Source organism: Piliocolobus tephrosceles, chromosome 5 (assembly GCF_002776525.5).
Source record: "Piliocolobus tephrosceles isolate RC106 chromosome 5, ASM277652v3, whole genome shotgun sequence".
Lineage (NCBI taxonomy): Eukaryota > Metazoa > Chordata > Mammalia > Primates > Cercopithecidae > Piliocolobus > Piliocolobus tephrosceles.
The window spans coordinates 43,460,354-43,486,510 of NC_045438.1; the positions used below are offsets into that span (position 1 = coordinate 43,460,354).

A 26,157-nucleotide genomic window follows, 5' to 3' on the forward strand; every position below is an offset into this window, starting at 1 on the left:
CTTTCTTTCTTTCTTTCTTTCTTTCTTTCTTTCTTTCTTTCGAGTCTTGCTCTATCACCCAGGCTGGAGTGCAATGGCAAAATCTCAGCTCCCCTCTGAGTTCAAGCGATTCTCCCACCTCAGCCTCCCAAGTAGCTAGGACTACAGGCGTGTGCCACCATGGCTAGTTTTTTGTATTTTTAGTAAAGTTGGGGTTTCACTATGTTGGCCAGGCTGGTCTTGAACTCCTGACCTCAAGTGATCCACCTGCCTTGGCTTCCCAAAGTGCTGGGATTACAGATGTGAGCCACCATGCCCAGCCTATAAATTTTCTATACACATGTATCCAATGACTATGCTCTTCCCATGGAAAAGGTGAGAGAATCTAAGGTGTCCATACTTCCTTAGCTACTTTATTGGGTAGCTAATCAGAGTAACTTTTGGCTATCATGTAGCATTCTACTTATCTCTTTGTACCATCCTACACTAGATAAAATGATCTCTGACTTGGTATATTTAAGCTCTGGACTTTTTTGCTTTACCACTTCTACATTTTTGTCTTAATTCTTAGTATGGACACTCAACTCCTTTATGCTATAAATTCTGAGGGAGGGTCAGAACTTGAATAAAAGTGGTGGTATCTCCATTTGCAGTCTGTTATAACATTGCATCCTCAAACTGCCTTTGTTGATAATGGAATGTAAAGATGTATAATAGGATTAGTTTCATTAGTAGAACACTTAGGGTACTGACTGGAAATTTAAATACGATGCTTCATTAACTGTCCTTAATTACTATTGACAACTGAGTGCATTTTAAATAGGTAAATGTGAAAAAGTAGAAATAATGGTTTATCTTAATTTTTTTCTCTAGAGTTTGCAAAGTGATCTTGAGGCTGAACAGGTGAAAGTAAATTCACTAACTCACATGGTGGTCATTGTTGATGAAAACAGTGGTGAGAGTGCTACAGCTATCCTAGAAGACCAGTTACAGGTAAGGGCCCTGTAAAGTTGGATAATCCTGAGGGACCTGTGATCTGAGACCCAATTACATATTACTCTTGTTCTTCATGTACTTTCTCATTCTTTATCCAGAAGGGTAGAAAAACCTACCTTTGGGTGTACTTCCCAGTTGGGATTCTACAGTATATGGGCTACAGGAATACCCAGGTATTGATTCCTTTACTTAAGCTCTTGGGGTGAAAGAGTGAGATTGGTTACAGTCCCCAGCTTCCTTGTGCATAATGACAAGATTTAGAAGCACAGTGTATTAGTCCGTTTTCACACTGCTGATAAAGACACACCTGAGACTGGGAAGAAAAAGAGGTTTAATAGACTTACAGTTCCATGTGGCTGGGGAGACCTCACAATCATGGCGGAAGGGAAGGAGGAGCAAGTCATATTTTACATGGACGGTGGCAGGCAAAGAGAGAGAGCTTGTGTAGGGAAAATCTCTTTTTTAAAACCATCAGATCTCGTGAGACTTATTCACTGTCACAAGAACAGCAAGAGAAAGACCTGTCCCCATAAATTGATTACCTCCCACTGGGTTCCTCCCTTCAAACGTGGGAATTGTGGGAGTTACAATTCAAGAGACGTGGATGGGGACACAAGCAAACCATATCATTCTGCCCCGGCCCCTCCCAAATCTTATGTCCTCACATTTCACAACCAATCATGCTTTCCCAACAGCACCCCCAAAGTCTTAACTCATTTCAGTATTAACTCAAAAGTCCACAGTCCAAAGTCTCATCTGAGACAAGGCAAATCCCTTGTACCTATGAGCCTGCAAAGTCAAAAGCAAGTTAGTTACTTCCTAGATACAATGGGAATACAGGTAAAGAGTAAATAAATCTGTTCCAAATGGGAGAAATTGGCCCAAACAAAAGGGTTACAGTCCCCATTCAAGTATGAAATCTGATGAGGCAGTCAAATCTTGAAGCTCCAGAATGATCTCCTTTGAATTCATGTTTCACATCTAGGTCACGCCTATGCAAGATTCAGGTTCCCATGGTCTTGGGCAGCTCTGCCCCTGTGGCTTTGCAGGAAATATCCCCCTCCTGACTGCTTTCATGGGCCAGTGTTGAGTGTCTGCAATTTTTCCAGGTGCACGATGCAAGCTGTCAGTGGATCTACCACCCTGGGATCTGGAGGACAGTGGCGCTCTTCTCACAGCTCCACTAGGTGGTTCCCCAGTAGGGACTCTGTTTGGGTCACATTTCCCTTCTGCACTGCCCTAGCAGAGGTTCTCCATGAGAGCCCCACCCCTGCAGCAAACTTCTGCCTGGACGTCCAGGTGTTTCCATACATCCTCTGAAATCTAGGTGGATGTTCCCAAACCTCAATTCTTGACTTCTGTGTACCTGCAGGCTCAACACCACAAGCCAAGTCTTGTGGCTTGCACCTTCTGAAGCCATGGCCTGAGCTGTACCTTTGCCCCTTTAGTCATTGCTGGAGCAGCTGGGATGCAGGGCACCAAGTACCTAGGTACAAGGCATGGGGACCCTGAGCCCAACCCACGAAACCATTTTTCCCTCCTAGGCTTCTGGGCTTGTGATAGGAGGGACTGATGTGAAGCCCTCTGACATGCCATGGAGATGTTTTCCCCATTGTCTTTGTGATTAACTTTTACCTCGTTGCTACTTATGCAGATTTCTACAGCCAGCTTGAATTTCTCCTTAGAAAATGAGATTTTCTTTTCTATTGCATTGTCAGGCTGCAAAGTTCTCAAACTTTTATACTCTGTTTCCCTTATAAAACTGAATGCCTTTAACAGCACCCAAGTCACCTCCTGAATGCTTTGCTGCTTAGAAATTTCTTCCACCAGATACCCTAAATCATCTCTCTCAAGTTCAGAGTTCCACAAATTTCTAGTATAGGGGCAAAATGCTGCCAGCCTTTTTGCTAAAACATAACAAGAGTCACCTTTGCTCCAGTTCCCAGGAAGTTCCCCATCTCCATTTGAGACCACCTCAGCCTGTATTTTTTTGTTTATATTGCTATCAGCATTTTTTTGCGAAGCCATTCAACAAGCCTCTGGGAAGTTTCAAACTTTCCAACATTTTTGTCTTTTCTTCTGAGACCTCCAAATGTTTCCAACCTCTGCCTGTTATGCAGTTCCAAAGTCACTTCCACATTTTGAGGTACCTTTTCAACAGCACCCCACTCTACTCGTACCAATGTACTATATTAGTCCATTTTCACACTGCTGATAAAGACATACCTGAGACTGGGAAGAAAAAAAGTTTAATGGACTTAAGTTCCATGTGGCTGGGGAGGCCTCACAATCACGGCAGAAAGGAAGGAGGAGCAAGTCACATCTTAGATGCATGGCAGCAGGCAAAAGAGAGAGCTTGTGCAGGGAAACTCCCCTTAATAAAACCATCAGATCTTGTGAGACTTATTCACTGTAATGAGAACAGCACAGGAAAGACCTGCCCCCATGCTTAAATTACCTCCCACCAAGTTCCTCTCAAAAAATGTGGGAATTGTGGTAGTTATAATGCAAGATGAGCTTTGGATGGAGACAGGCAAACCATATCACACAGGAACTGATCTTATTAAGTGGTCCACTGACTTCTTCTCAGAAGCACTTGAGGAGTTTGTTAAAATGTGGATTCCTAGGCCTACCCAGAACCTAAATCTAAGTGAGGGAGCGGTGCAGTGAATTTGCAATGTAAGAAAAATTACGTGCATACTAAAATTTGAGAATTTCATCTGATAGAATTCAATATCTCACTGTTTTCAGTAGATTAATATGTGAATTTCAACACATATTATTTCAACACATATATTCAACACATAGTTTTGGAAACCCTCCAAAATTGCTTCTTTTTGCACAAGGCAATAGTGGATCTTTACAAGTCTTTAACAAATAAATTTATTTGTATTTCATTTGAACAATACTTGGATTTCCTGATAAGACGTTGCCAATTTATTTAAATGTGATGCCTCATTAAGTGAGGCAATCCAAACTGTAGTTTCATCACATGAGGTCCTTTTGCTTTTGTAATATTTAAAGTCAGCCAGTGTTTCCAAGACTTGTATGTGGTAGTTAGTTATTATAACCTGAGAGCTAAGTATTCATGCCTTGACTATTTAGCAGTGAGGAATCTGAGATTCAGAGAGGTTAAGTAGTCCTCCTGAGATTTAAATAGACAATGAGTTATCATGCTGAGACTAGAAATCTATCTTCTGGTTCTTAAGTTTTCTACGCTTTGCACTATGAAAAGCTTATTCTCATATTAAGTATCAAAATAGTATAATATGAATTAAATAATTCTTGTTCACATATATATAGTACAAAAATAAATTTTAATATTTGTTAATCATTTATAAAATTATAATGATTTTGGCAGAAAAAAATCATGAAGAGTGATTTTTTATAATTAATAACATTTGTCTATTTAGTATTGCTGATACTAATAAGATTCTGTTGCTAGTTTATGTAACTTATGGGGAATTTTTTTATGGATCACATAATGTAAACAGAACAAATCATTTGATTTTTTTATTGTCTCATAAAAATTCTCTTATTCAAAACAGTTTTTGTAAGTTAAACATTTTTCATAATTTTGGTACTACAGATGAAAATTTTCTTGTCATGTAAAAGAGAGTTAAGGAATATAACGGACATGCTGGTTTTTTTGGGTAAAAATTGTAAAAATTGGAAAAATTCGAAGCACAAAAAGTAGATATGTTTGCTGTATTTTTTTCATAATACGAAAAAATGTCATATTGTCATGAAAACAATTCAGACAATAGTTGAGACAATAGTTAAGACAATAGTTCTAGTTATGCTAGTTTCTAGCTATGTGAAATCATTTGTTTAATGCTATGGAAATCAGTTTTTCTAATTCATACATTTATAGGCCTAGTCTGTGTTATTTTAAAGAAACTTTTATAAAAATACTTTTTATAAGTTGCTATGCTATAATAAAGAACAATGGAAATCATGAATTCCTTCAAGGACTGTGGTAACTCTCTCTTAAGGCTGTGTTGACAAAGGATGGTTTCTCCTTTTCCTAGAAACTTGGTGAGCGCTGGACAGCAGTATGCCGTTGGACTGAAGAACGCTGGAATAGGTTACAAGAAATCAATATATTGTGGCAGGAATTATTGGAAGAACAGGTATGAAACTGTTTTCCATAAGGGGCAAAATAAATGGTGAAAAGTAACCCATCTTTTATTGTGACATTAGAATAAAGTTGCTTTGTTTACTTTTCTTTGAAAGGGAAATATATAAATAATTATTTTAAAGATCAAATTTCTATCCAGTTGGTAGCTGGTCATGAAGCTTATTCATAGAGATTATGTCATTTGACTCCATTAATTTGACCTGTTTTCATTACTTGGAATGTTAGTACTTGGATATGCTATTTTCATGATTTGTTTGACATTATAGTTATTAGTGAATTTGTATTGGGTGATGTGTTTGAATTTGTGTCCACACAAGGCCTAGCATATAATTTGTGCTCAATAAATAATGAATTATGAATCCACTCAATACATTATGAACTTTAATTCCCTAGATTTTTTCTTGATTTTTAACAAATATTGAAATTAATGAGAAAATATTATTTAGCAACACCTTTGATTTAACACTGGGTTAATTGCATATTTTTTCCACTGAGTGTTACCACAGCAAATGAGCCTGTTGTACAAAGCTGCCACGCTAATTTTTCAATAGGAGTTCTCTTTGCCCATTCTCTGTCCTTCCAGAAAAGCAACCATCGAAACAAAATACAAATAAGCAAAACTTTTCTCCCCAAATGCCAAACAGTTGTGGTTTAAAAAATAAGCAGATACTGGCCTGGCGGGATGACTCATGCCTGTAATCTCAGCACTTTGGGAGGCCGAGGCGGGCGGATCACTTGAAGTCAGGAGTTCAAGACTAGCCTGGCCAACATAGTGAGACCTTGTCTCCACTAAAAATATAAAAATTAGCCACGCGTAGCGGCGAGCACCTGTAACCTCAGATACTCAGGAGGCTGAGGCAGGAGAATCACTGGAACCTGGGAGGCGGAGGTTGCAGTGAACCGAGATTGCACCATTTTACTCCAGTCTGGGAGACGAGAGCAAGACTCCCAAAAAAAAAAAAAAAAAAAAAAAAAAAAGCAGATACGCTATTCCCGCATCTCTCAGTGTCCATTTTGATTCTTTTAGATACTTTTCATTTCCATCTATAAGAAGCAACTATATTCTCTTCAGGGGAAAAAACCCAAGTGTATAATGTTTTGTGGCTTACTAAATATCGTGGCAGATAGTACATCTTAAAAAGTCGGTTGCAGAATTTGTCCAAATATAAATTGGTAATGACTACTTCCCCCTCCCTCAATCTGTGGTCAGATTCTTCTTGTTAGGAATCACAAAAGGGACCTGATTCTGATTTCTGAAATATTTACATTTCACTTTACAAATATTTGCATTTCACTTTATAAATATTTACATTTATTGTGAACCTTGTATTTAGGCCGAAGAGCCTCATAGAATAGTTAAAATTTTACTTCAATAATGACACTGCAAAGGCCAGGTGCAGTGGCTCATGCCTATAATCCCAGCGATTTGGGAGGCCGAGGTGGGCGGATCACTTGAGATCAGACCAACATGGTGAAACCCGTCTCTACTAAAAATACAAAAAATTAGCCAGGTGTGTGGTGGGCACCTGTAATCCCAGCCACTCGGGAGGCCCTGGAGGCAGGAGAATCGCTTGAACCCAGGAGGCAGAGGTTGCAGTGATCCCAGATGACACCACTGCACCCCAGTCTACGTGACAGAGTGAGACTCTGTCTCAAAAAATAAAAATAATAGGCCGGGCGCGGTGGCTCAAGCCTGTAATCCCAGCACATTGGGAGGCAGAGACGGGCGGATCACGAGGTCAGGAGATCAAGACCATCCTGGCAAACACAATGAAACCCTGTCTCTACTAAAAGAATACAAAAAACTAGCCGAGTGAGGTGGCGGGCGCCTGTAGTCCCAGCTACTCGGGAGGCTGAGGCAGGAGAATGGCGTAAACCCGGGAGGCGGAGCTTGCAGTGAGCTGAGATCCGGCCACTGCACTCCAGCCTGGGCGACAAAGCAAGACTCCGTCTCAAAAAAAAAAAAAAAAATAAATAAATAAAAAAATAAAAAAATAAAAAAAAAATAAAAATAATAGTAATAATTGCAGTAGAAGACATCGATTACTAGAGTAAACCATTGTGTTACTCTTCTCTCCAGTAAAACAATTACAAATTTGGAAATAATTTTAATTTGATGATAAAAATAGTTTAAAAGTAGAGTGACTGACCTTTCAATCGTGTTCCATAATGATCTGACATTTTAACTATGCATTTTGTGTGTGTGTGTAGTATGTACATGTTCTGTCTTACAGCATTATTATTTATGTGCATATCTTACCAGCCTCACTAGAGTGAGGACAGTATCTATATTTGTCTCTTATTTTCCCAATGTTCATTTTTTTGGGGGGTGAAATATAGAGGCAAGGAATAGTTGTTAAATATTTAATTGATAAATAAAATCACTGAGAAAGAATTGATTCCATTGCAAATACAGAACCGGTTTTTTTTCCTCCTTACTAAATAGAAAAGGGTTTCTGCCCTAAATGCTACATTTTGGGAAAAATTATCACAATGTAGCTACAGTTGTTTTCCATCCCTTCTTCAGGATTATCTCTCTACATAATTGAATATCCTCTGCTTAGAAAACACGCATTGTTGGCCAGTGAAGTTTAAAAAATCTTTACATGGGCTTTGGGCGATCTTCAAACTCCCTCCTTTAATCATAATCGCTGTTAAACCTTGAATGCTAGGGTGGATTTCCTACATGATGCCATGGAAAGACCATTGGTTTTGGGGTGTGGACCCTTGACCCAGCTCTGCTGTTAACTAGCCAAGTGATCTGGGACATGTAACTTGACTTCTCTTTCCTCCCTCTCTAAAATGAGGGGCTGGGACAAGGCAATCTCCCAGCTTTCTTCTGCCTCTAGAAAGTTATAATGTAACTCCTTTGGAGACTTACGTAGTTGGATTTTCCCTTTTCCCTCCACTTATATCCTTGAGAATTAGGTTTAATTCCCTAGGTATGAAGCTAATGTCAGATTTTTCTGTTACAAATCTGAGAAGGATAATATTTTAAAGAAAGGTGTCTTTCTGGGTCATTTGTGCCTCAGACTTAGGTGTTTGAAGGCCTTCTTATCCCCAGGTAAGGGTGAAGCCTCTAATAAAATAAAAGTTAGAAATTTGGATGCATGATTTAATTGAATTACCAAATGATTCTGCAGATAAAGTTCAATTTTTGTTATTACTTGTAGTGCTTGTTGAAAGCTTGGTTAACTGAAAAAGAAGAGGCTTTAAATAAAGTCCAGACAAGCAACTTCAAAGACCAAAAGGAACTGAGTGTCAGTGTTCGACGTTTGGCTGTAAGTCATGGGGTTGTCAGCATCTGTGTTGTAAGCCTATAATATCTTAATGTTTTCTAGCTAATGGTTAATACAATTTAGTGAATACAGATTACAGCTCATTACCTAGCATTAGACTGCTGCCCTGTAACAATCTGGAACTACAAATCTTACCTTTTAGCATAGTGACCTGCAAAGCACGTACATTTTACTATAAAATATACATGTTTAAAATTTTTGGCTGGGGAAGGGAAGATAAAGTCATGTTAAAAAGAGTCATCTAATAAACATCTGAAATACTAGATTTTGAAGGAAGACATGGAAATGAAACGTCAAACATTGGATCAGCTGAGTGAGATTGGCCAGGATGTGGCACAATTACTTGATAATTCCAAGGCATCTAAGAAGATCAATAGTGACTCAGAGGAATTGACTCAAAGATGGGATTCTTTGGTTCAGAGACTAGAAGATTCCTCCAACCAGGTACTTTTTGATTTGGATGGTATGTTGTACCATGAAGTAAACAATTACAATTTAAATGTTCAAGTTAGTTTTAATTTGTATGAAATAAAAGAGTAGTAGACAAACTAAAAAGTTGGTTCCTTATACCTGATGAAAAATTGACATGTGAAAATTGCCTTCAGTTTTCTAAAGTAAGTTTTAATAGATTCTCTTAATATCCTGTAATTTAATTCATAGTAACTGATTACACTTAGCCAATAAATAATTTTAACATCTTAAATCTTAAGTAATCTTATTAATCTTAAAAATATTTTAATGAATTAGTCAACATAAAACATTGGTTTGTAGACAGATGTTCTTAGCAGCATTATTTATAATAGCCAAAAAGTGGAACAACTCAAATATCCATACACAGATGAATGGATAAACAAAATGGGGTGTATTGCATACAATACAATATTATCTGATAATAGAAAAGAATGAAGTATTTACACATGCTACAACATAGATGAACCTTGAAAACACTATGCCAAGTAGAAGAAGCCAATCACAAGATTATATGCACTATGATTCCATTCACAGGAAATGTCCACAAGGGGAAAATCCACAGAGACAGAAAGTAGATGCGTGGTTGCCACTGGTGGAAGTGGGGAATGGAGATTGATGGTTTATGGGCATGGGATTTCTTTTTGGGAGTGATAAAATGTTCTGGAGACAGAGTGTGAGGATGATTATACAACTGTATAAATATACTAATAACCATTATATATTTCAAAGAAAATTTTATAGCATGTGAATTATATCTCAATGAAGTTGCTATAAAAATTGAAATTTTGGATGGCTTTTATTTCAGGTGACTCAGGCTGTAGCAAAGCTGGGGATGTCTCAGATTCCTCAGAAGGACCTTTTGGAGACTGTTCGTGTAAGAGAACAAGCAACTACAAAAAAATCTAAGCAGGAACTGCCTCCTCCTCCTCCCCCAAAGAAGAGACAGATCCATGTGGATATTGAAGCTAAGAAAAAGTGAGAAGAGATAGAGTAATTGTTCAAACCCAATATTGTACATACTGTATTTTCTACTTGGTGCCTATTTCATACTAATCATTAATCATAGGCAAGTCTAGACATAATAATTATCATTATTATGAAAAGTCAACTACTGAACCACCCACCGCCCCTGTCTTCTGAATATTCCACTTGGCACCACCTAAGCATCTACTTGGATAATTTTATTTATCCTGTGTTCAATTGGGAGAACTCTGTGATCGAACCTTTCTTTCTTCCTTTCTCGTCATTCTCCTTGGAAGGATATGATTGTCCATGACTGTCTTTTTATTCTTTCTTTCACTGTTCACAACTCGACAGTTTTGCTTTAGGTAGACATCCGTATTCTTGGTGAATCTATTTCCTCCTCTCACCATTAAAAAAATCCTTAATTCAGAGAAATAATTCATTTTTAGTGTCCTTTTTTCTCCCCTTTCTCCCTTATTCTTTTTCATGTTTTGTTGTTTCCTTTATTAATTTCTTTGTCAGATTAATTAACATATTCTTTATATTTGGCTTAAAGATCCATCTTTGTCATAAAATATTTCTTTTAGTCTTATTGATTCAAAAGAAAACTCAGGATCTCTTGAAGAAGAATTATCACAGCTGACATGTATTGAGCTTTTACTGATGTCAGCTATTCCATTCAACTCTACTGTGTGCAGGTACTGTACCTGACGTGAACGACAGCAGGTAATCCTCAAAGTAGTCTTTGAGTAGTACTGTTATTCTCTCCCTCTTACAGTAGAATCCTATGCTTGGGTAAATGGGCAATTATTTTGGGCCTGAATAAAAATTATACGTTTCTCCAACTTAGCTTTTGTTAAGAAGGCAGCATTCCAGTGTTACCAGATGGTTTTTATTTTGATAATAAGGCTATGTTTCTGCCTCCTAATAGCATCTCCTTGTAGGACCAGTGTATCTCTGAGTTGCAATCAGCAGTTGTGGAACCTTTACTTTTGGAGCCAAGACAGCACGGGAAAAAGATGCTGCTAATGTTAATATTAGCATAGATCTCACATTTCCTCAGTGGATATTATCTGCCAGGTGTATCTGGCAGTGTATCTCTCCAATACTGACTTTGTGCGTTTGGAAGCACAAAAGGTTGTCGAAGACTAGGCTACATAACTGTGAAATCTTAAACATGACTGTATTGTATAGGGTACTTTGTGCTGCAAGAAACAGAATACCGTGCCCAAAGTGTCTTAAACAATGAGATCATTGGTAATCCCATATTACAAAACTTCTGGAGGTAGGGAAGTTCTGTTTTAATGGAAGGGTGTGGTTCAGCAACCCTTCATCTGCAGTCTCTTGTCATTCTTATCATTCTAAGGCTTTTACCCTTAACCTTGTCTTCTTAGCAGACTCCTGCCCTGCTCTGCCTGATCCCCTGGTGCATGGGAAGTTGAAACGATCTGGCCTTTTGAGTCTCTGTAGTTGTGTTTTGGGGACTCCAACGGCAAGGAAGAGTTACGGAGAGAGGGTGTCTGTTGTGTGGGCAACCAGCTGCGAGGACTCCAGTTATCGACTCCACCACTTGACTGATGCAGACATTCCTTCAGTGAATTCTTGGATAAATAGAGGCTTGAATACATCCATTCATTACAGTGAAATCTCATTATTATAGAAAGGTCATTTTCATGCTCAAATTCTGCCACCTCTAAGTCTACCTACATGTGCTAGCTCTTTTGGAATGATAGGGAGAGCCACATAGCCTTTTTCAATATGTGACCTCCTCAGCCTTTTATATCCCAGTTTTTATTGTCATAAAGTACAGAGGATCCTTAACCATTCCTTTTAAAATGGTTTCCAGACCCTTTTATATCTTCTGTATGCTCTGGAAACCACTGTTAGTTTGCCTTAAAATGGACTACCCCAATAATCGAGGGCCTTAAGTGACTGCTTAATGCAGTGCCTAGTTTAAAATATATGCTTAAAAAATGGCAGCTCATTTCCACTTCTCTTCCCTTGGTGCTGCTGTGGTGGTGGTTTTTACCAGCGTAGGGCACAGTGGGACAGTCATTTCCTAGAATGTAGATACCTGTTCCTGTGACCTGTGATCATTGCGTCACTCTTGCCTGTATTCAAAGCAGATGCTGACTGAGTCTCCAAGGTCATTGTAAATGTGTGATTTTTAGATGACCGTCTCTTCTCTGAAAGATTAAATAGAAAGCTGCTATTAAGATGACAGGAGGAACGTATCCCTGTTTGAGCAATACTTTGACCCCAGTTATTTATCTAGAGCATCACAAAATCCCTCACATATTACGGGGAAAATCTACCTTGATGAAAAGATAAAATATTCATAATTCACCAGAAACATTTTAAGCAAAGTTTCTCACAAGAATCAGCAGTAACGACTTGTGCCACTGCTTAACGTACCGAGAAGCTCTGTGGGGAGGGTACTAGTTAAGAAGACAGACAGTCTCGGTTTGAATCCCAGCCTCACCCTTTGTTAGCTTTGTGACATGGGACAGTTATTGAAAACCTCTGTGAGTACAGTGCCTTCATCTCTAAAGGGGATAATAATAGTGTATACTTCATAGGGTGCTGGTGAGGATTCCTTGAGTTAATAATAGACATAAAACACTTAGAAAGGGGCTGGGTAGAGGGCCAGCCATCAGTGATCATGGCTCGTCTTGTTCCTCCTTGCTGTGGTTTTGACCAACCTTCTCAACACCTGTCAAACCTGTCCTTTCGTCTTCCTTCCCACTGTTACTATCTTAATTGTGACTCCTGTTGCTTCACAGCCTATTCTCGGCTCTTGTCCTCTTTAATGCCTTCTCCTTGGTGAACAGTAAAGGATAAATAGAATCATGTCAGTTCCATGCATAGAACTCTTCCTAAGCTCTCAGCTGCCTTTGGGTTAAGTCCAAACTCCTTAATACATCTTTCAGGGCCTTCCTGTAGCTGGTCCATGTGATTCTTGGCCACATCGTCAATTGTCCCTCCCTTGTGAGTTCAGTACTCACTATTCTAGACACGCCTAACTAATACTTGCAGTTTGCAAGATGTGATCTTCCCTTTGTTTGCTTTCCCTTGCCAAGGGAAATTCCTCAGTATAATGCTGTCGTTCTCCTCTAGGAAGCCATCTGTGCCCCGATTGGATTAGAAGCCACTCCTGTGAATTCCTGGAATTAGCACCTAGCAAATTCTTTTGTTATTGCCTGTTACTTTCCATTGCTTACTAGACTAGAAGCTCCTTGGGAGCCGAGATTTTTATCTGGTTCACTTTCATATCAAGAGTCCAACCCAATGCCTGACATTTAGTAAGGCTCAATCATTACATATTGAACAAAAGAAGATGTTAACCTTGGGAATGTCTGTACTTGTTCTTTGCTGATGATCTAACCAAATCTGGTTTTTATTATCTATAAGCATTTATAAAAATACAAGTGATTCTTTGTAAAGGTAAACATTGTTTTAATATATAAAATTTTAAAAATTGTTATTTAAGGCCAGGCATGGTGGGTCATGACTGTAATCACAGCACTTTGGGAGGCCAAGGCAGGTGGATCATGAGGTCAACCTGGCCAACATGGTGAAACTCTGTCTCTACTAAAAATACAAAAATTAACTGGGTGTGGTGGCGGGCACCTGTAATCCTAGCTACTCAGGAGGCTGAGGCAGAAGAATCGTTTGAACCTGGGAGGCGGAGGTTGCAGTGAGCCGAGATGCCATTGCACTCAAGCCTGGGTGAAAGGGCAAGACTCCGTGTCGAAAAAACAACAACAACAACAGCAACAACAAATTATTTAATTATTTTCTTCAATTATTTATTAACCCTATAATATTATTACTTTTTTCATACTTTTAATTGGAAATATATTATCTTACTTTGCATGGTTACCCTATTTATGGGTTGCTGTTTTTGTGGGAGTGATAAAAATTATTACTGATGAGCATTTGGGTTGCTCTTTCTGGAGTCAAGTAAAACAATAGAAGAAAACATGACAAATGGTCACCTCTGAATCTTCAAACAGGTTTGATGCTATAAGTGCCGAGCTGTTGAACTGGATTTTGAAATCAAAACCTGCCATTCAGACCACAGAGATAAAAGAGTATATGAAGATGCAAGACACTTCCGAAATGAAAAAGAAGTTGAAGGTAAAAAACATAAACCACATATATCCTAGTGCAAAAATATTTCATCATGCTGGATTTTCTGCTGGAATAAAGACATTATGGAATTCAAAAGCCTCCTGTAAAATAAATGTAGGCAGAAGATAGCTTTTAGTACATTGTAGTGAATTTTGAATCCATTCATGCTAGCTGTCATCAGATCCCTATTTGGAGGAGGGTTTTGTTTTCATCTTTGTCAATCCTGGAGATGTACAGTGAGGAACACTTCTTATGGTGATCCAGTTAGTGGTACTACTTTTTAGTTAGTTTAGATCACCTTTAATCTGGTATCTAATAATTTATGACTTTATATTAACGTTATGCTGAAGATGTTTTGCCTTCAGAATACAACAGACTATTTTAAATCAAAAAGTGTCTTCAATATATTTTCTTTAAAGTTGTAAAAAATAAATATAATTAAAAGGTGTGGGATCTTAGCCTTGCCGCTTTCCATGCTTATATGTGTTTCTGAAGAGTGTGATGGGAGCTTGTAGAACTTTTTTGTCCTTGGTGCTCATACGTCTCCTACACATTACTGCAGTAACTATTTGGGCACCTGGTGTAAGTCTGCAATAGTTTTTGTATCAACAGTGGAGTTTTATTTTTAAAGAGTTTGGAGGATATTTTAGAAACAAGATGTGCATAAATATCTAAGGTTTAAATTGGAAAGTGGTGGGTGAAATGGGAATTGAGATGAGGCTGGGATTGCGGGTGTCTCCCTGCAATCACAAAGTCCAGAGGGCGAGGTGGTCTGAGCTCGAACTTGCAAGAGGGCTTAGGGCACACCAAGCACAGGGAGCTGTTTTCTTTGTCCAGAATGACCCACCTTTCTGTGTGGTTGAAATGTCCCCACTGCAGGAGGCTTCCCTTAACCTCACTAGAAAGAGTTCAGTGATTAATCTTTTGACTTCATGTGGCTTTGGCCATGTCTCGATGAAAGCCCTTCTTGCATTTATGCTGTTGTTTGTTTATATGTCTGCCTGTTTATATGTCTGCCTGTGAGGGCTTAGAAATTGAAGATAATTTTCCATTGCACCCTTTTTATTCAGCACTTGGTAAAGCTCCTGTGGCTCATGGAAGCGGAGTGTGATGATTGTGGGTGGGCAGGGGGAATGGGGATGTTGGTTGTGCAGGGAGCAACTTTATCAGAGCCCTCTCTGCACAGAGAGTTGGGAAAGCCGGAAGTGGGGCCTGTGTTACATCATTTCATATGCTTCTCACAGTTCTGAAAGATGGATAGATGATTTTAATGATCACTGACCACCCAATTCTAAAAGATATTCAGGTGGCAGAAAATTTAGTAGTAACAGTGATCTTCATCTTCAGTGTGGAACAAGTTCCCCAGAATATTGATAAATTAAAGTCTGTCCTGTGACCCAGAACAATTTTACTCGCAGAAGCTGTTACTATATTTGGGAGGATAAAGTATGTAAGACGTGATTGGCGTTCCTTTGTGTTTCATTTAATATTTATCTAGAAGTTCATTTATTTTGTTTCAGACGAGTAGTAACAGATGCCAAAGATTTGGAAAAAAATATATAAAACAAAGAAAATTTCAGCATTATTCTAATCCCCTATTTTTCTTGCAAACTGAGGAAAGATCAACTTCTTCTTCTTCTTCTTCTTCTTATTATTATTATTTAGTGAAGGAGTATCTTGGTCCGACAGATGAATTACCTGGGTGGAGAATCTATAGTCTAGTCTCCTGCCATCTTAAGAGGAAGCAAAAAATCTACTTGTAAAAAGGAGACAATTGCCTTTTTCTTGAGTTTGATGGTGACTTTTACATTGATCCTTAGTTAGACAAAAGTAAATGGTGTTTCTTAGAATCTCTTGCTAATATTCCTTGATCTTTGACTATAAGAAGGTTGTTCTACCTAGTCACAATAAACTTTGTGAAAATCAAAGTAAGGTAGCTGAATTTATTTGATAGCACTTACATGTAAAGAATTTAGAATTGGGATTCTTCTCTGGATTGTCTGGTTGAAGTAATACGGGTTGCTCAGAAGTTTTGATTTTGCTATGATGGATACTATTTGAATAGTTAATATATAAATATCAGTTGGGGATGGAGGAATTGGAGAAAATTCAAATACTGAGTTGTGGGCACATATACTTGTGTTGTGCATGTATACTTGATTTTACTTGCTTCATTCTTACTAGTTCTGTAAATAATTTTGTCTTGGGAATATCAAAGTATAGAGATAAAAAAATGAAATTAAGAAGCATTTTGCAAACATAAAGAACAGAATGTGGGCTGGGCTTGCCATGGCTCACGCTTGTAATTCCAGCACAAGGAGGGAGGATTGCTTGAGCCCAGGAGTTTGAGACCAGCCTGGGCAACATAGGGAGACCCCCGTCTCCACAAAAAGTGAAAAAAAAAAAAAAATAGTGGGGCGTGAGCTTACACTTATAACTCCAACTACTCTGGAGGCTGAGGTGGTAGGATCCCTTGAGCCCAGGAGGTTGAGGCTGCAGTGAGCCATGATTGTGCCACTGCACTCCAGCCTGGGTGAAAGAGTGAGAAACTGCCTCAAAGGAAAAAAAAAATGCTTTGGTTTGGGTTCTAAAGCATATTTTATATTTTAATTATTTAAAAATAATGTATGAAATATGATTGTGCTTGAAATTTACATTAAACCCTAGACTTACTATAATGCAAACAAATAATGCTGAGCCTCAAAATATTTGTATCCATTTTTCCTGTTTTCTTTCTTTTGAGATGGGAGTTTTGCTCTGTTGCCCAGGCTGGAGTGCAGTGGTGCGATCTTGGCTCACTGCAATCTCTGCTTCCCGGGTTCAAGCAATTCTCATGCCTAAGCCTCCCAAGCAGCTGGGATTATAGGCATGCACCACCATCCTTTGCTAATTTTTGTATTTTTAGTAAAGATGGGGTTTCACCATGTTGGCCAGGCTGGTCTCAAACTCCTGACCTCCAGTGATCCACCCCGCTCAGCCTTCCAAAGTGTGGGATTACAAGTGTGAGCCACCATGCCCGCCTATTCGTTTGCTTGTTAGTTAATTTTTGTTCAGCAACCTCTGTCATAACACATTCAATTCTTTTGACTCAAATCATTATTTTTGTGGCATGGTGAACTCAGGGTATGTATGTAAATAGATATACTGGATCTAAAACATAATTTTAATTATTTCCTTCTGATAGGAGCTTATAATTATCATGTACACTTTTTTTTCTCATAAAAGAAACCAATGTCTTTTAGTTGCTGTGATTACTGTTTGAATTTACCTTTTCAGATTTAAAAAGAGTGTAGGAGGGACATTAAACCTAAAGATTTAAAACAGCAACATTATATTGAGAAGAAAGTTTGCAATATTCTTATGTTGGGACTTCATTTGCAGGCATTAGAAAAAGAACAGAGAGAAAGAATCCCCAGAGCAGATGAATTAAACCAAATGGGACAAATCCTTGTGGAGCAAATGGGAAAAGGTAAAATCCTTGATTTTTTTTTCCCCCCATATTTTTCAGATGGTGGCATCGAATAATATTACAGTTTGCCCTATTAAATGTTTTGCTTTAACATTCTGATCCTCTTTTGGCTAGATAAATGTTTTCAAAAATGTTTTTAGGCAGCAGAATCTTTTAAAAAATGAAATTTTATTCTGAAGCTGATTGTAAAAAAACAGATAAAAGCAAAGTTTTTCTGATTTTATATGGGGTCGGGGCTGGACACCCTGATACCGTAGCAGAACGGTTAAAACCCACTAGCATAGTAGATTTTAAAACTGTATCCTTTGGGTTTATATATTGGGAATTTGTTTTGCAGGGGTGTAGCAAAAGAAAACTTTATTTGGCAACATTTGGGAAATGAAGTTATATTAAATTCATCAAGAGTATATGATTTTTGATAATGTTTAATGCATTATATTTACTATATTCATTTACTACAGTATTTTTATAGTTAAGTTTGATAAGGTGTTACTTGTATATGAAATTTTTAACTGTGTCCAAGACTTTTTTTTTTTTTTTTTTTTGGCTGTAGCTCCCAGTGACTTAGAATAAGCTAAAAATTAATATTCTTGCTGTGCAGTTTTGCATGTGAATCTCTCTTTGTTCTAGAGAAATGTTGAAAGACATTTCTTGCATTCCATGTCCCTTGGTCTAATAATGGTTATCACTTTGGAAGGCTGATGCAGCTCTCCTTGGCACTTGTACAAATATCTATATAGAATTAGGAATATTAGTTTGACAAGAGTCTTCAAAGCAGTAGCGTTTAATTTTTTATTGTTTGACTTTTTGTTATGGAAAATATAACTACATAAAAGCAAATAGAATACTATAATGAACTTCCTTGTATCAGTTACCTAGTTCAATAATTGACAATTCTGCCGTTCTTGAATTATCTATATCTTTACTCGTTCCTCAGCCTCTCAAGTATTACTGTTTTTACAGTTTTCTTGGAAATAAATTTACTTACATTGAAATACATGACCTAGCTGTGCTGTTTTGACAAATAGATACACCTGTGTAACCTACACACACACATCACTATGTAGAAAATGTCCACCTTTCCAGAAAGTTCTCTTTTGGGTTAGTCACCTTCCTCCCTCCAGAAAACAACTGTTGATGTTGTTTTGACCTTAGATTATTTTGCTTCCAGCCTTTAACAAATACGTTTATTTATTTAGTAGGTATACTGGATGTGTATACACACACACACACAAACATATGTATACAAACATATATACAAACACAAACATATATAGATACACATATACACAAAATATGGAATGTAAACCATGTGGACAGTGTATGTCCATTTATTTTGAAATTATGCAAATGTATTGTCAATCCATATATTATTAATAAAGGTTAATTTCTTCTTTAAATAAATTAAACAGAATAGTATTTAATACTTTCTTTCAAAGTCCATTCTAGCAAACTGTCTTAGTTGTCCTGCCTGTGGGCATCCCACTTGGAGGTTTCTCTTTCCAGTATTTACTTAAAGAGATCCAGAGACACAAACAGATGATAACTTCCCTTGAAATGCTGGTTCATTCAATAATTATAATGCATTGGATGTTGAATTTATTTCCTTTACAAGCATAGATTTTTTTGCTTCTACCTCAGCAAGTGACTCTGACTTTATCTGATGTGAATATGGGATAACTTCTTGAATCTGTGCACTGAATTTACTCCCATTTCTATCAGGTTTTCAGCAGTGTGGCAGAATTATGAAGATGGGGGAGACTTGATGTAGGTGAGAAGTTGGTGCAAGGTGATGTTACAGTGAGAATAACAGTGATTGGGGGAATGGGCGAACTTGGATTGTCCTGTCCTTTTCTAGTTTCTTATCCTTGAGAAAGTCTTGGAACCCTTGCGTTTCTTTGCCTTGGTGTCTGGAAAGTGAGGGAGTTTATTAGCTGACTCTTAGCTATTAGTTTATCTGCTGACTATTAGTTTATTAGCTGACTATAGGCTTTGGTCCATAAAAATTTTACCATAAATGGGTCCTAAACAGACACATTCTGGACATTGAATTCACATGAAGGTGCTACTTGCAAAAGGCCAAAGGCAACACTGGAGAATAGATGACATGGGGCTTTTGTCACCTAATATATACTTGTACAATTTCATAGGAAATGTTTTATATTTTGTAGTATCAATTTTTTTTCAAGCATTGGTGGAATTAGAAATGCATTCCTTAGAGGACCCTAATTCTTTTTTGTTTTAAAGATGCATCTGTTTAAAGAAATTTTTTTAGGATAACAGTAGGAAGCTGAGAAATGGAGGAGCTGAACTGAATAAACTCTGTATGTTCCAGTTCAGTTAGGGAGGCATGTCAAATTCTTCAGTAGAACCCATGTTTGAATAATCACGTCACTGTTTTTCTGAAACCAGTTCCAGGTCTTTCCTGCCTAATGCATTTTAGGTAAGTTCTGAGATATGTCATCGAGCATAAAAATGTTTTTAGAAAGTAAAATAGCGTGAGGCTGGGCGCAGTGGCTCATGCCTCTAATCCCAGCACTTTGGGAGGCTGAGGTGGGTGGATCATGTGGTCAGGCGATCAACACCATCCTGGCCAACATGGTGAAACCCTATCTCTACTAAAAATACAGAAATTAGCTGGACATGGTGGCGCGTGCCTGTGATCTCAGCTACTCAGGAGGCTGAGGCAGGAGAATCACTTGAACCAGGGAGTTGGAGGTTGCAGTGAGCTGAGATCGCACTGCTACACTCCATCCTGGTGGCAGAGCAAGACTCTGTCTCAAAAATAAATAAATAAATAAATAACAATAAATAAATAAATAAAAATAATTAAAATAAAATAATGTGTTTCATTTGACTTTCACAGCTGATATACTTGGTTTTCTTTGTTTAGCTTATCTTGTTCCTAGAGATTCTCATCTAATAAAATACAGTAGTTGGGCATCTGGATAACATGGCTTTATGAGTTGATACCCATTGTGGTTGCCTAAGCATATAAACCCACGAAGTTTGGTGAAGGTTCTATGTTTTGTAAATATTTCCCTTGATTCCAATAGTGATAGACTGAGAAGTGTAAAGTCAAGTGAGACTAAGTGGCAGGAATGTGTTCTATTTTCTCTCTTTTGGATAATTAGTAAAGTGATTTGCTGTTAATTTTGCCTTTTGACTGGTCATTGTCTAAGAACTCTGTGTTTTATAGAAATAGAAAATTTTAAACTCTGGATCTCTGGGAGTAAAACAACTATTTTTAAAGACAATGGCAGTTTTCCTTTTATCAGATGTAAGTTGTGTTTGAATCATTACTGGACATCACTGTAACCAGCAATATCTCAGGATTAGAGAAGGGGAGATTCAGATGTTTAAAATCAGTTTAAAGAGGCAAAATGAATGGCTTATAAGACATTGTCAGTGAAAAAATACCTGAAGTTGTTTTAACTTCCCTTGTTCTTGAAGTGAGCTCCTCTTTCCAGTTTTCTAGATGAGTAGTGATAATTTTCCATCTCAGAAATTTTGTTTACCGACCTAATTTTCTTCCTGGATTAGTATAAATTGTCCAACATAAAGATGATGTGACTGGTGTTACTATTCCTTTGCCTAACTAGGATAGAAATGATGCGGTAGAGTCACAACCCATATCTCCATTGTTCTGATTGTTAGGAAAATTGTGATTTATTTTGTATACTCTCCCCATTAACAGGGATAATGCAGCATGGCTTGTGGTGTGAATGCTTTGTTTTTGTCTCATATTCTCTTACCTGAGAGATGGTGGTGAACAGTGAGCTTCTGCAATTGACATAGGTGACACATTCAAATTACAGCATGACATGCTCTCATTTATAATATTTAGTGGACACAGTGTATTATAAGATTTTCAAAGTTTCATTGTCTGTGGATCATACATGACTTTTTGTTTTTATGCCATTTTATTTTTAGTTCAAGCTCTCATTATCCTGGATTTTGATTATGTATGTTTATAAAGCAGGATTGTTTATTGCCTTCCTACTCAGTAAAAATGTGAAGCCATCCTTTCAGTATGCATGTTCTCCTCTCAATAGAAAGATTGTTTTGAAGATTTCCCATACTTTTTCATAGTCATTTTAGAGGATTTGAAGGTATTTTAGATTAAGGGAAGGACTATGATAAAATCTGTTATCATATATAACTTTATTATTTTTAGGAACATTCTCTAATTTTCAAAAATATCAGACAAATAAAATGATAAGATTTCAGTAATAAAAATGGTGGCATTGTTTTCCCTGATGTGTTTCTAAAGTAGATCATCTTATTGCTGCCTCAGTCTTTTGGTATTTGCTTATTTATGTGCAAGGTCTCCAATGGGCTTGTGATGCTTCTAGAGCCTGGCTGCTGGCTTAATATTCCTGCACTCACCAGGTTGTTATCCAGCATAAGGCATTCTTGCCATTCATTTCTTAGTTTATACGACACTGTGCTTTGGTCACCAAGACTTGAGCTGCCTCCTAGTTTTTCTAGCCAGCTGTTTTTTTTTTCTTAGGACAAAGGGTCTTCTTTCTGAAGTCAGGGGCCTAGACAGATCAACGTAGTTGATCTTATTTCAGTGGCTCAGGTGATAAACTAGCAGAGTGGAGGAATGGCATGGATGGAAACATATATTACCCAGAAAAGGCAGTGGCTGAAGTTCTACTGATGTGCCCTTTGCAATAGCCGCACCACTCCTGAATCGTTATTTTAAAATGTCTTCCTTCTTTGGTCAAGGAATTGAAATAAGTGTAATTATTTTTAAGTGCATCATTATACATTTTTGTTGTTGTATTAAAAGGGACTTAAGAAAGTGATCATTGTATGTGACATTGCCTCACTATTCTGAATGTTAGAATGTTTAGAATAAATTCAAGACGCATTTTGTAATATATAGACTGTTTGCTTCTTTTTCATGACTACATAGAAGGCCTTCCTACTGAAGAGATAAAAAATGTTCTGGAGAAGGTTTTATCAGAATGGAAGAATGTATCTCAACATTTGGAAGATCTGGAAAGAAAAATTCAGCTACAGGAAGATATAAATGCTTATTTCAAGCAGCTCGATGAGCTTGAAAAGGTCATCAAGACAAAGGAGGAGTGGGTAAAACACACTTCCGTTTCTGAATCTTCCTGGCAGTCCTTGCCAAGCTTGAAGGATTCCTGTCAGGTAAGGAGCCAACTGTCTGGAACGTGGAGGAATTCTGTGTGCAGTCCCAGAGTTAAGGAGGGCTTCTTGTATCATGAACTTCAAGTTAATGCTGCCCTGATTAACTTCCTGTGAGGATGTTCATCTTCAGTGAGTTATGTGACCATATTTTCTCTTCCTTAGCGGGAATTGACAAATCTTCTTGGCCTCCACCCCAAAATTGAAATGGCGCGTGCAAGCTGCTCGGCCCTGAAGTCTCAGCCTTCTGCCCCAGATTTTGTCCAGCGGGGCTTCGATGGCTTTCTGGGCCGCTACCAAGCTGTACAACAGGCTTTAAAGGATCGTCAACAACAGCTAGAGAATGGTAAACCCAACGATTTTAATATCTCCTCTCTCAGTTTGCCTTAATTTAAACATGACTCCCAACATTTAGAACTTGAGTACGCTTGCTTGCTTTGCACCAACCTTCTCCATTTTCCGTTGTGCCTGTATTGTTCCAAGTCTTAAAGTCTCCTGTATTCAGATTCTTTTCCAGATTCCCACCTTTTTGTAAATATATAGACAAGTTTCGTGTGCCCTAAAATTGTGTCAGTAGGATACACTCTGTCATCCAGGCGGAGTACAGTGGTGCAATCATAGCTGCAGTCTTGACCTCCTGGGCTTCAGTGGTCCTTCCGCCTCAGCCTACTGAGTAGCTGGGACTACAGGCATGCACCACCATGCCTGGCTGGTTTTTTATTTTTAGTAGAGCTGGGGTCTAGCTATGTTGCTTATGCTAGTCTAGAACTCCTGGGCTCAAGTGATCTTCCCACCTCAGCCTCCCAGAATAACAGGTGTTAGCCATTATAACAGGTGTTCTAACAGCCTCCCAAAATAACAGGTATTAGCCAAATTAACAGGTGTTAGCCTCCCAAAATAACAGGGATAACAGGTGTCAGCCATTGTACCTGACCTGGATGTAATGATTTGTAAATAGTTTTTTTTTTTTTTTTTTAAAGAAACAGGTGCAATTTCTTCCTTTGGCTGAGGAGGCCACTTAATATCATTGCTAGGAGGATTAAAATGAATGATCCCTTACTTCTGTTTCCTCAACATAGTTCAAGTTTTAGCAGTCCCATAGTCTCTTTTAAAAGAAATCATATTCCACTATCAGATTCAGAAAAATTTTAGAGTTCTTACTTTTGGAATACACTTGGTTTTGGAAGGTTCACTGTTAAAGGTTTTGAAAGCTCATTCCTCTTACGTTACACTGTTTACTTCCTAGCTGCCATTTGAGTTAGGAACTGTGTTGCATTGTGCATTATTATTTTGGGTAGTGCACACTGAAAAGCTCCACATGTAACCCAGCCTAACTTCAGCAATTGTAGATTGTGTGATGACTGGAAGTACCTGTATGTGTACATGCTAGGCAAATGTGTTGTGTTGCCTTTCTTCTGAAAGTGCATCGGGGCAGCGTGTCTTTGTTCCTTGAATTCAGTTATGTGAAGTAAATATTTTGAGGGTACCTCTTTCTCCACTTACTGGTACAAACTATGCTTTTACTTTTGACAACGATCAATAGGCAGTTTAACTTTTGCTGCTAGTTGATTTCACCTCTTTGTGCTTCAAGAGAACTCACTTCCTTTCCACACAAGTGTTACCTCTACTAGATTTTTATGTTACTGACTCAGGTAGGCACTGTTCCAGCTGGCTGTTCGGTCATTATTTCTCAGGGTACCTGGGCAGCATGGTGGCAGTATTTCCATATAATTTCCTCCACTCTATAGATGGGTTTGTCTACATGGTGGAGCTTAACAGCAAGACTGGTTGATGGGATCTTTGCTTTCTTTTATTCTTTGTATAGCTGTTAAGGAAGAGGAGATTATATGGGACAAAAGGGACATTGTTGTTCCATCTTCAGAGAGACATTTCATCATGAAGAAATGAAGAAAAATTATAGTGGGTTAGTTAATATTTTCAAATGTCAACATCCGCAGGAATGAAGTCACTGTCTGACTCTCAGAAATGCCAACGGAATGATCTATGTTATTAACAGAGATCCTTTTACATTTTAATCATGGGGTCTCCTTTGCCGTGTATTGGAATTCATTTAGGATAATGGTCTATGTAATAATATTGGGTTCCTAACATGATTTTCTCAAATTAAATATTTTTAAATCAGCAGAACTGAAGGGCCAACCTGGACATGCATATCTGGAAACATTGAAAACACTGAAAGTTGTGCTAAATGATTCAGAAAATAAGGCCCAGGCATCTCTGAGTGTCCTTAATGATCCTGCCAAGGTGGAGAAGGCCCTGCAAGAAAAAAAGGTAACATGTATTTTCCATGTTAGAACTCTAGCGTTTCTTCTAATATCTCCTCTTACATATTTTGAAGTGTTTTTCAGAGATAAAAAACAATTGGTCAGTTTTGTTCATCATTGGTCCAAAAATTTATGTATGATTTGAGGGTTAGTTTGACCTCACATAAAAGAAAATACAGTTGTTGGCTGGGTGTGGTGGCTCAAGCTTGTAATCCCAGCACTTTGGGAGGCCGAGACGGGCGGATCACGAGGTCAGGAGATTGAGACCATCCTGGCTAACACGGTGAAACCCCGTCTCTACTAAAAATACAAAAAACTAGCCGGGCGAGGTGGCGGGCGCCTGTAGTCCCAGCAACTCGGGAGGCTGAGGCAGGAGAATGGTGTAAACCCGGGAGGCAGAGCTTGCAGTGAGCTGAGATCCGGCCACTGCACTCCAGCCTGGGCAACAGAGCAACACTCCGTCTCAAAAAAAAAACAAAAAAAAAAGAAAATACAGTTGTTAAATATTTTTTCATAGAAGAAAAGCATATTTTCTCCTTCTGCTGTGATTAGCTTAAAGTTCTCAATCTGTTCATAATCTGCTAAAATATCTTTAATGAAATGAGGACTATCGGTCGATGTGTTGATGTATACTTTTTTCTGCATCGAATAGGAATATTTCCCTGGTCATTTAGTTGAGTAGCTTTATGGCTCTGCACTATTTTATCAGATGAAAGGAGAGCAGCCATTGAGCACTGCACACTTGGCCCACACTTGCTGTGCCATTCTCTTGGTGTTCAGTGTTGAGAATACATTGTATTGCTCACACACAACTCATGAAGAAAAAGCTTTAATTTTTATGATTATGCCTATTTTTTATGAGTTGTTCATATTTTGTGTTGTTTTTTGATTCCCAACTTTTATTTTGAGTTCAGGGGTACTTGTGCAGGATGTACAGGTTTGTTACATGGGTAAACGTGTTATGGTAGTTTGTTGCACTCCGTATTAAGCCCAGGATCTATTAGCTCTTCTTCCTGATGCTTTCCCTCCTACCATACCCCACCCTCCTACAGACCCCAGTGTGTATTGTTCCCCACCATGTGTCCATGTGCACTCACCATTCAGCTCCCACTTATAAGTGAGAATATGCAGTATTTGTGGTTTTTTTTGTTTGTTTCTGCATTAGTTTGCTGAGGATAATGGCTTCCAGCTCTATCCATATCCCTGCAAAAGACATGATCTTGTTCCTTTCTATGGCAACATAGTATTCCATGGTGT

The 26,157-nt window shown here is 38.1% G+C and overlaps 1 protein-coding gene across 7 annotated transcripts in view; it reads left to right on the forward strand.

Annotated features, from left to right (window-relative positions):
• Positions 1-26,157, forward strand: part of UTRN (utrophin) — a 580,797-nt gene that overhangs the window by 146,025 nt on the left and 408,615 nt on the right. For 3 of the 7 annotated variants that reach the window (XM_023183779.3, XM_023183783.3, XM_023183782.3), the window contains exons 12-21: positions 853-972; positions 5,007-5,108; positions 8,290-8,397; positions 8,680-8,859; positions 9,692-9,861; positions 13,866-13,989; positions 17,365-17,452; positions 22,377-22,618; positions 22,781-22,961; positions 24,759-24,907. In XM_023183779.3, the coding sequence (XP_023039547.2) occupies positions 853-972; positions 5,007-5,108; positions 8,290-8,397; positions 8,680-8,859; positions 9,692-9,861; positions 13,866-13,989; positions 17,365-17,452; positions 22,377-22,618; positions 22,781-22,961; positions 24,759-24,907 (1,464 nt within the window). Of the gene's footprint in view, positions 1-852; positions 973-5,006; positions 5,109-8,289; positions 8,398-8,679; positions 8,860-9,691; positions 9,862-13,865; positions 13,990-17,364; positions 17,453-22,376; positions 22,619-22,780; positions 22,962-24,758; positions 24,908-26,157 lie in introns of those variants that run through there. The other 4 variants (XM_023183788.2, XM_023183781.3, XM_023183785.2 and 1 more) reach the window with 3 other exon arrangements.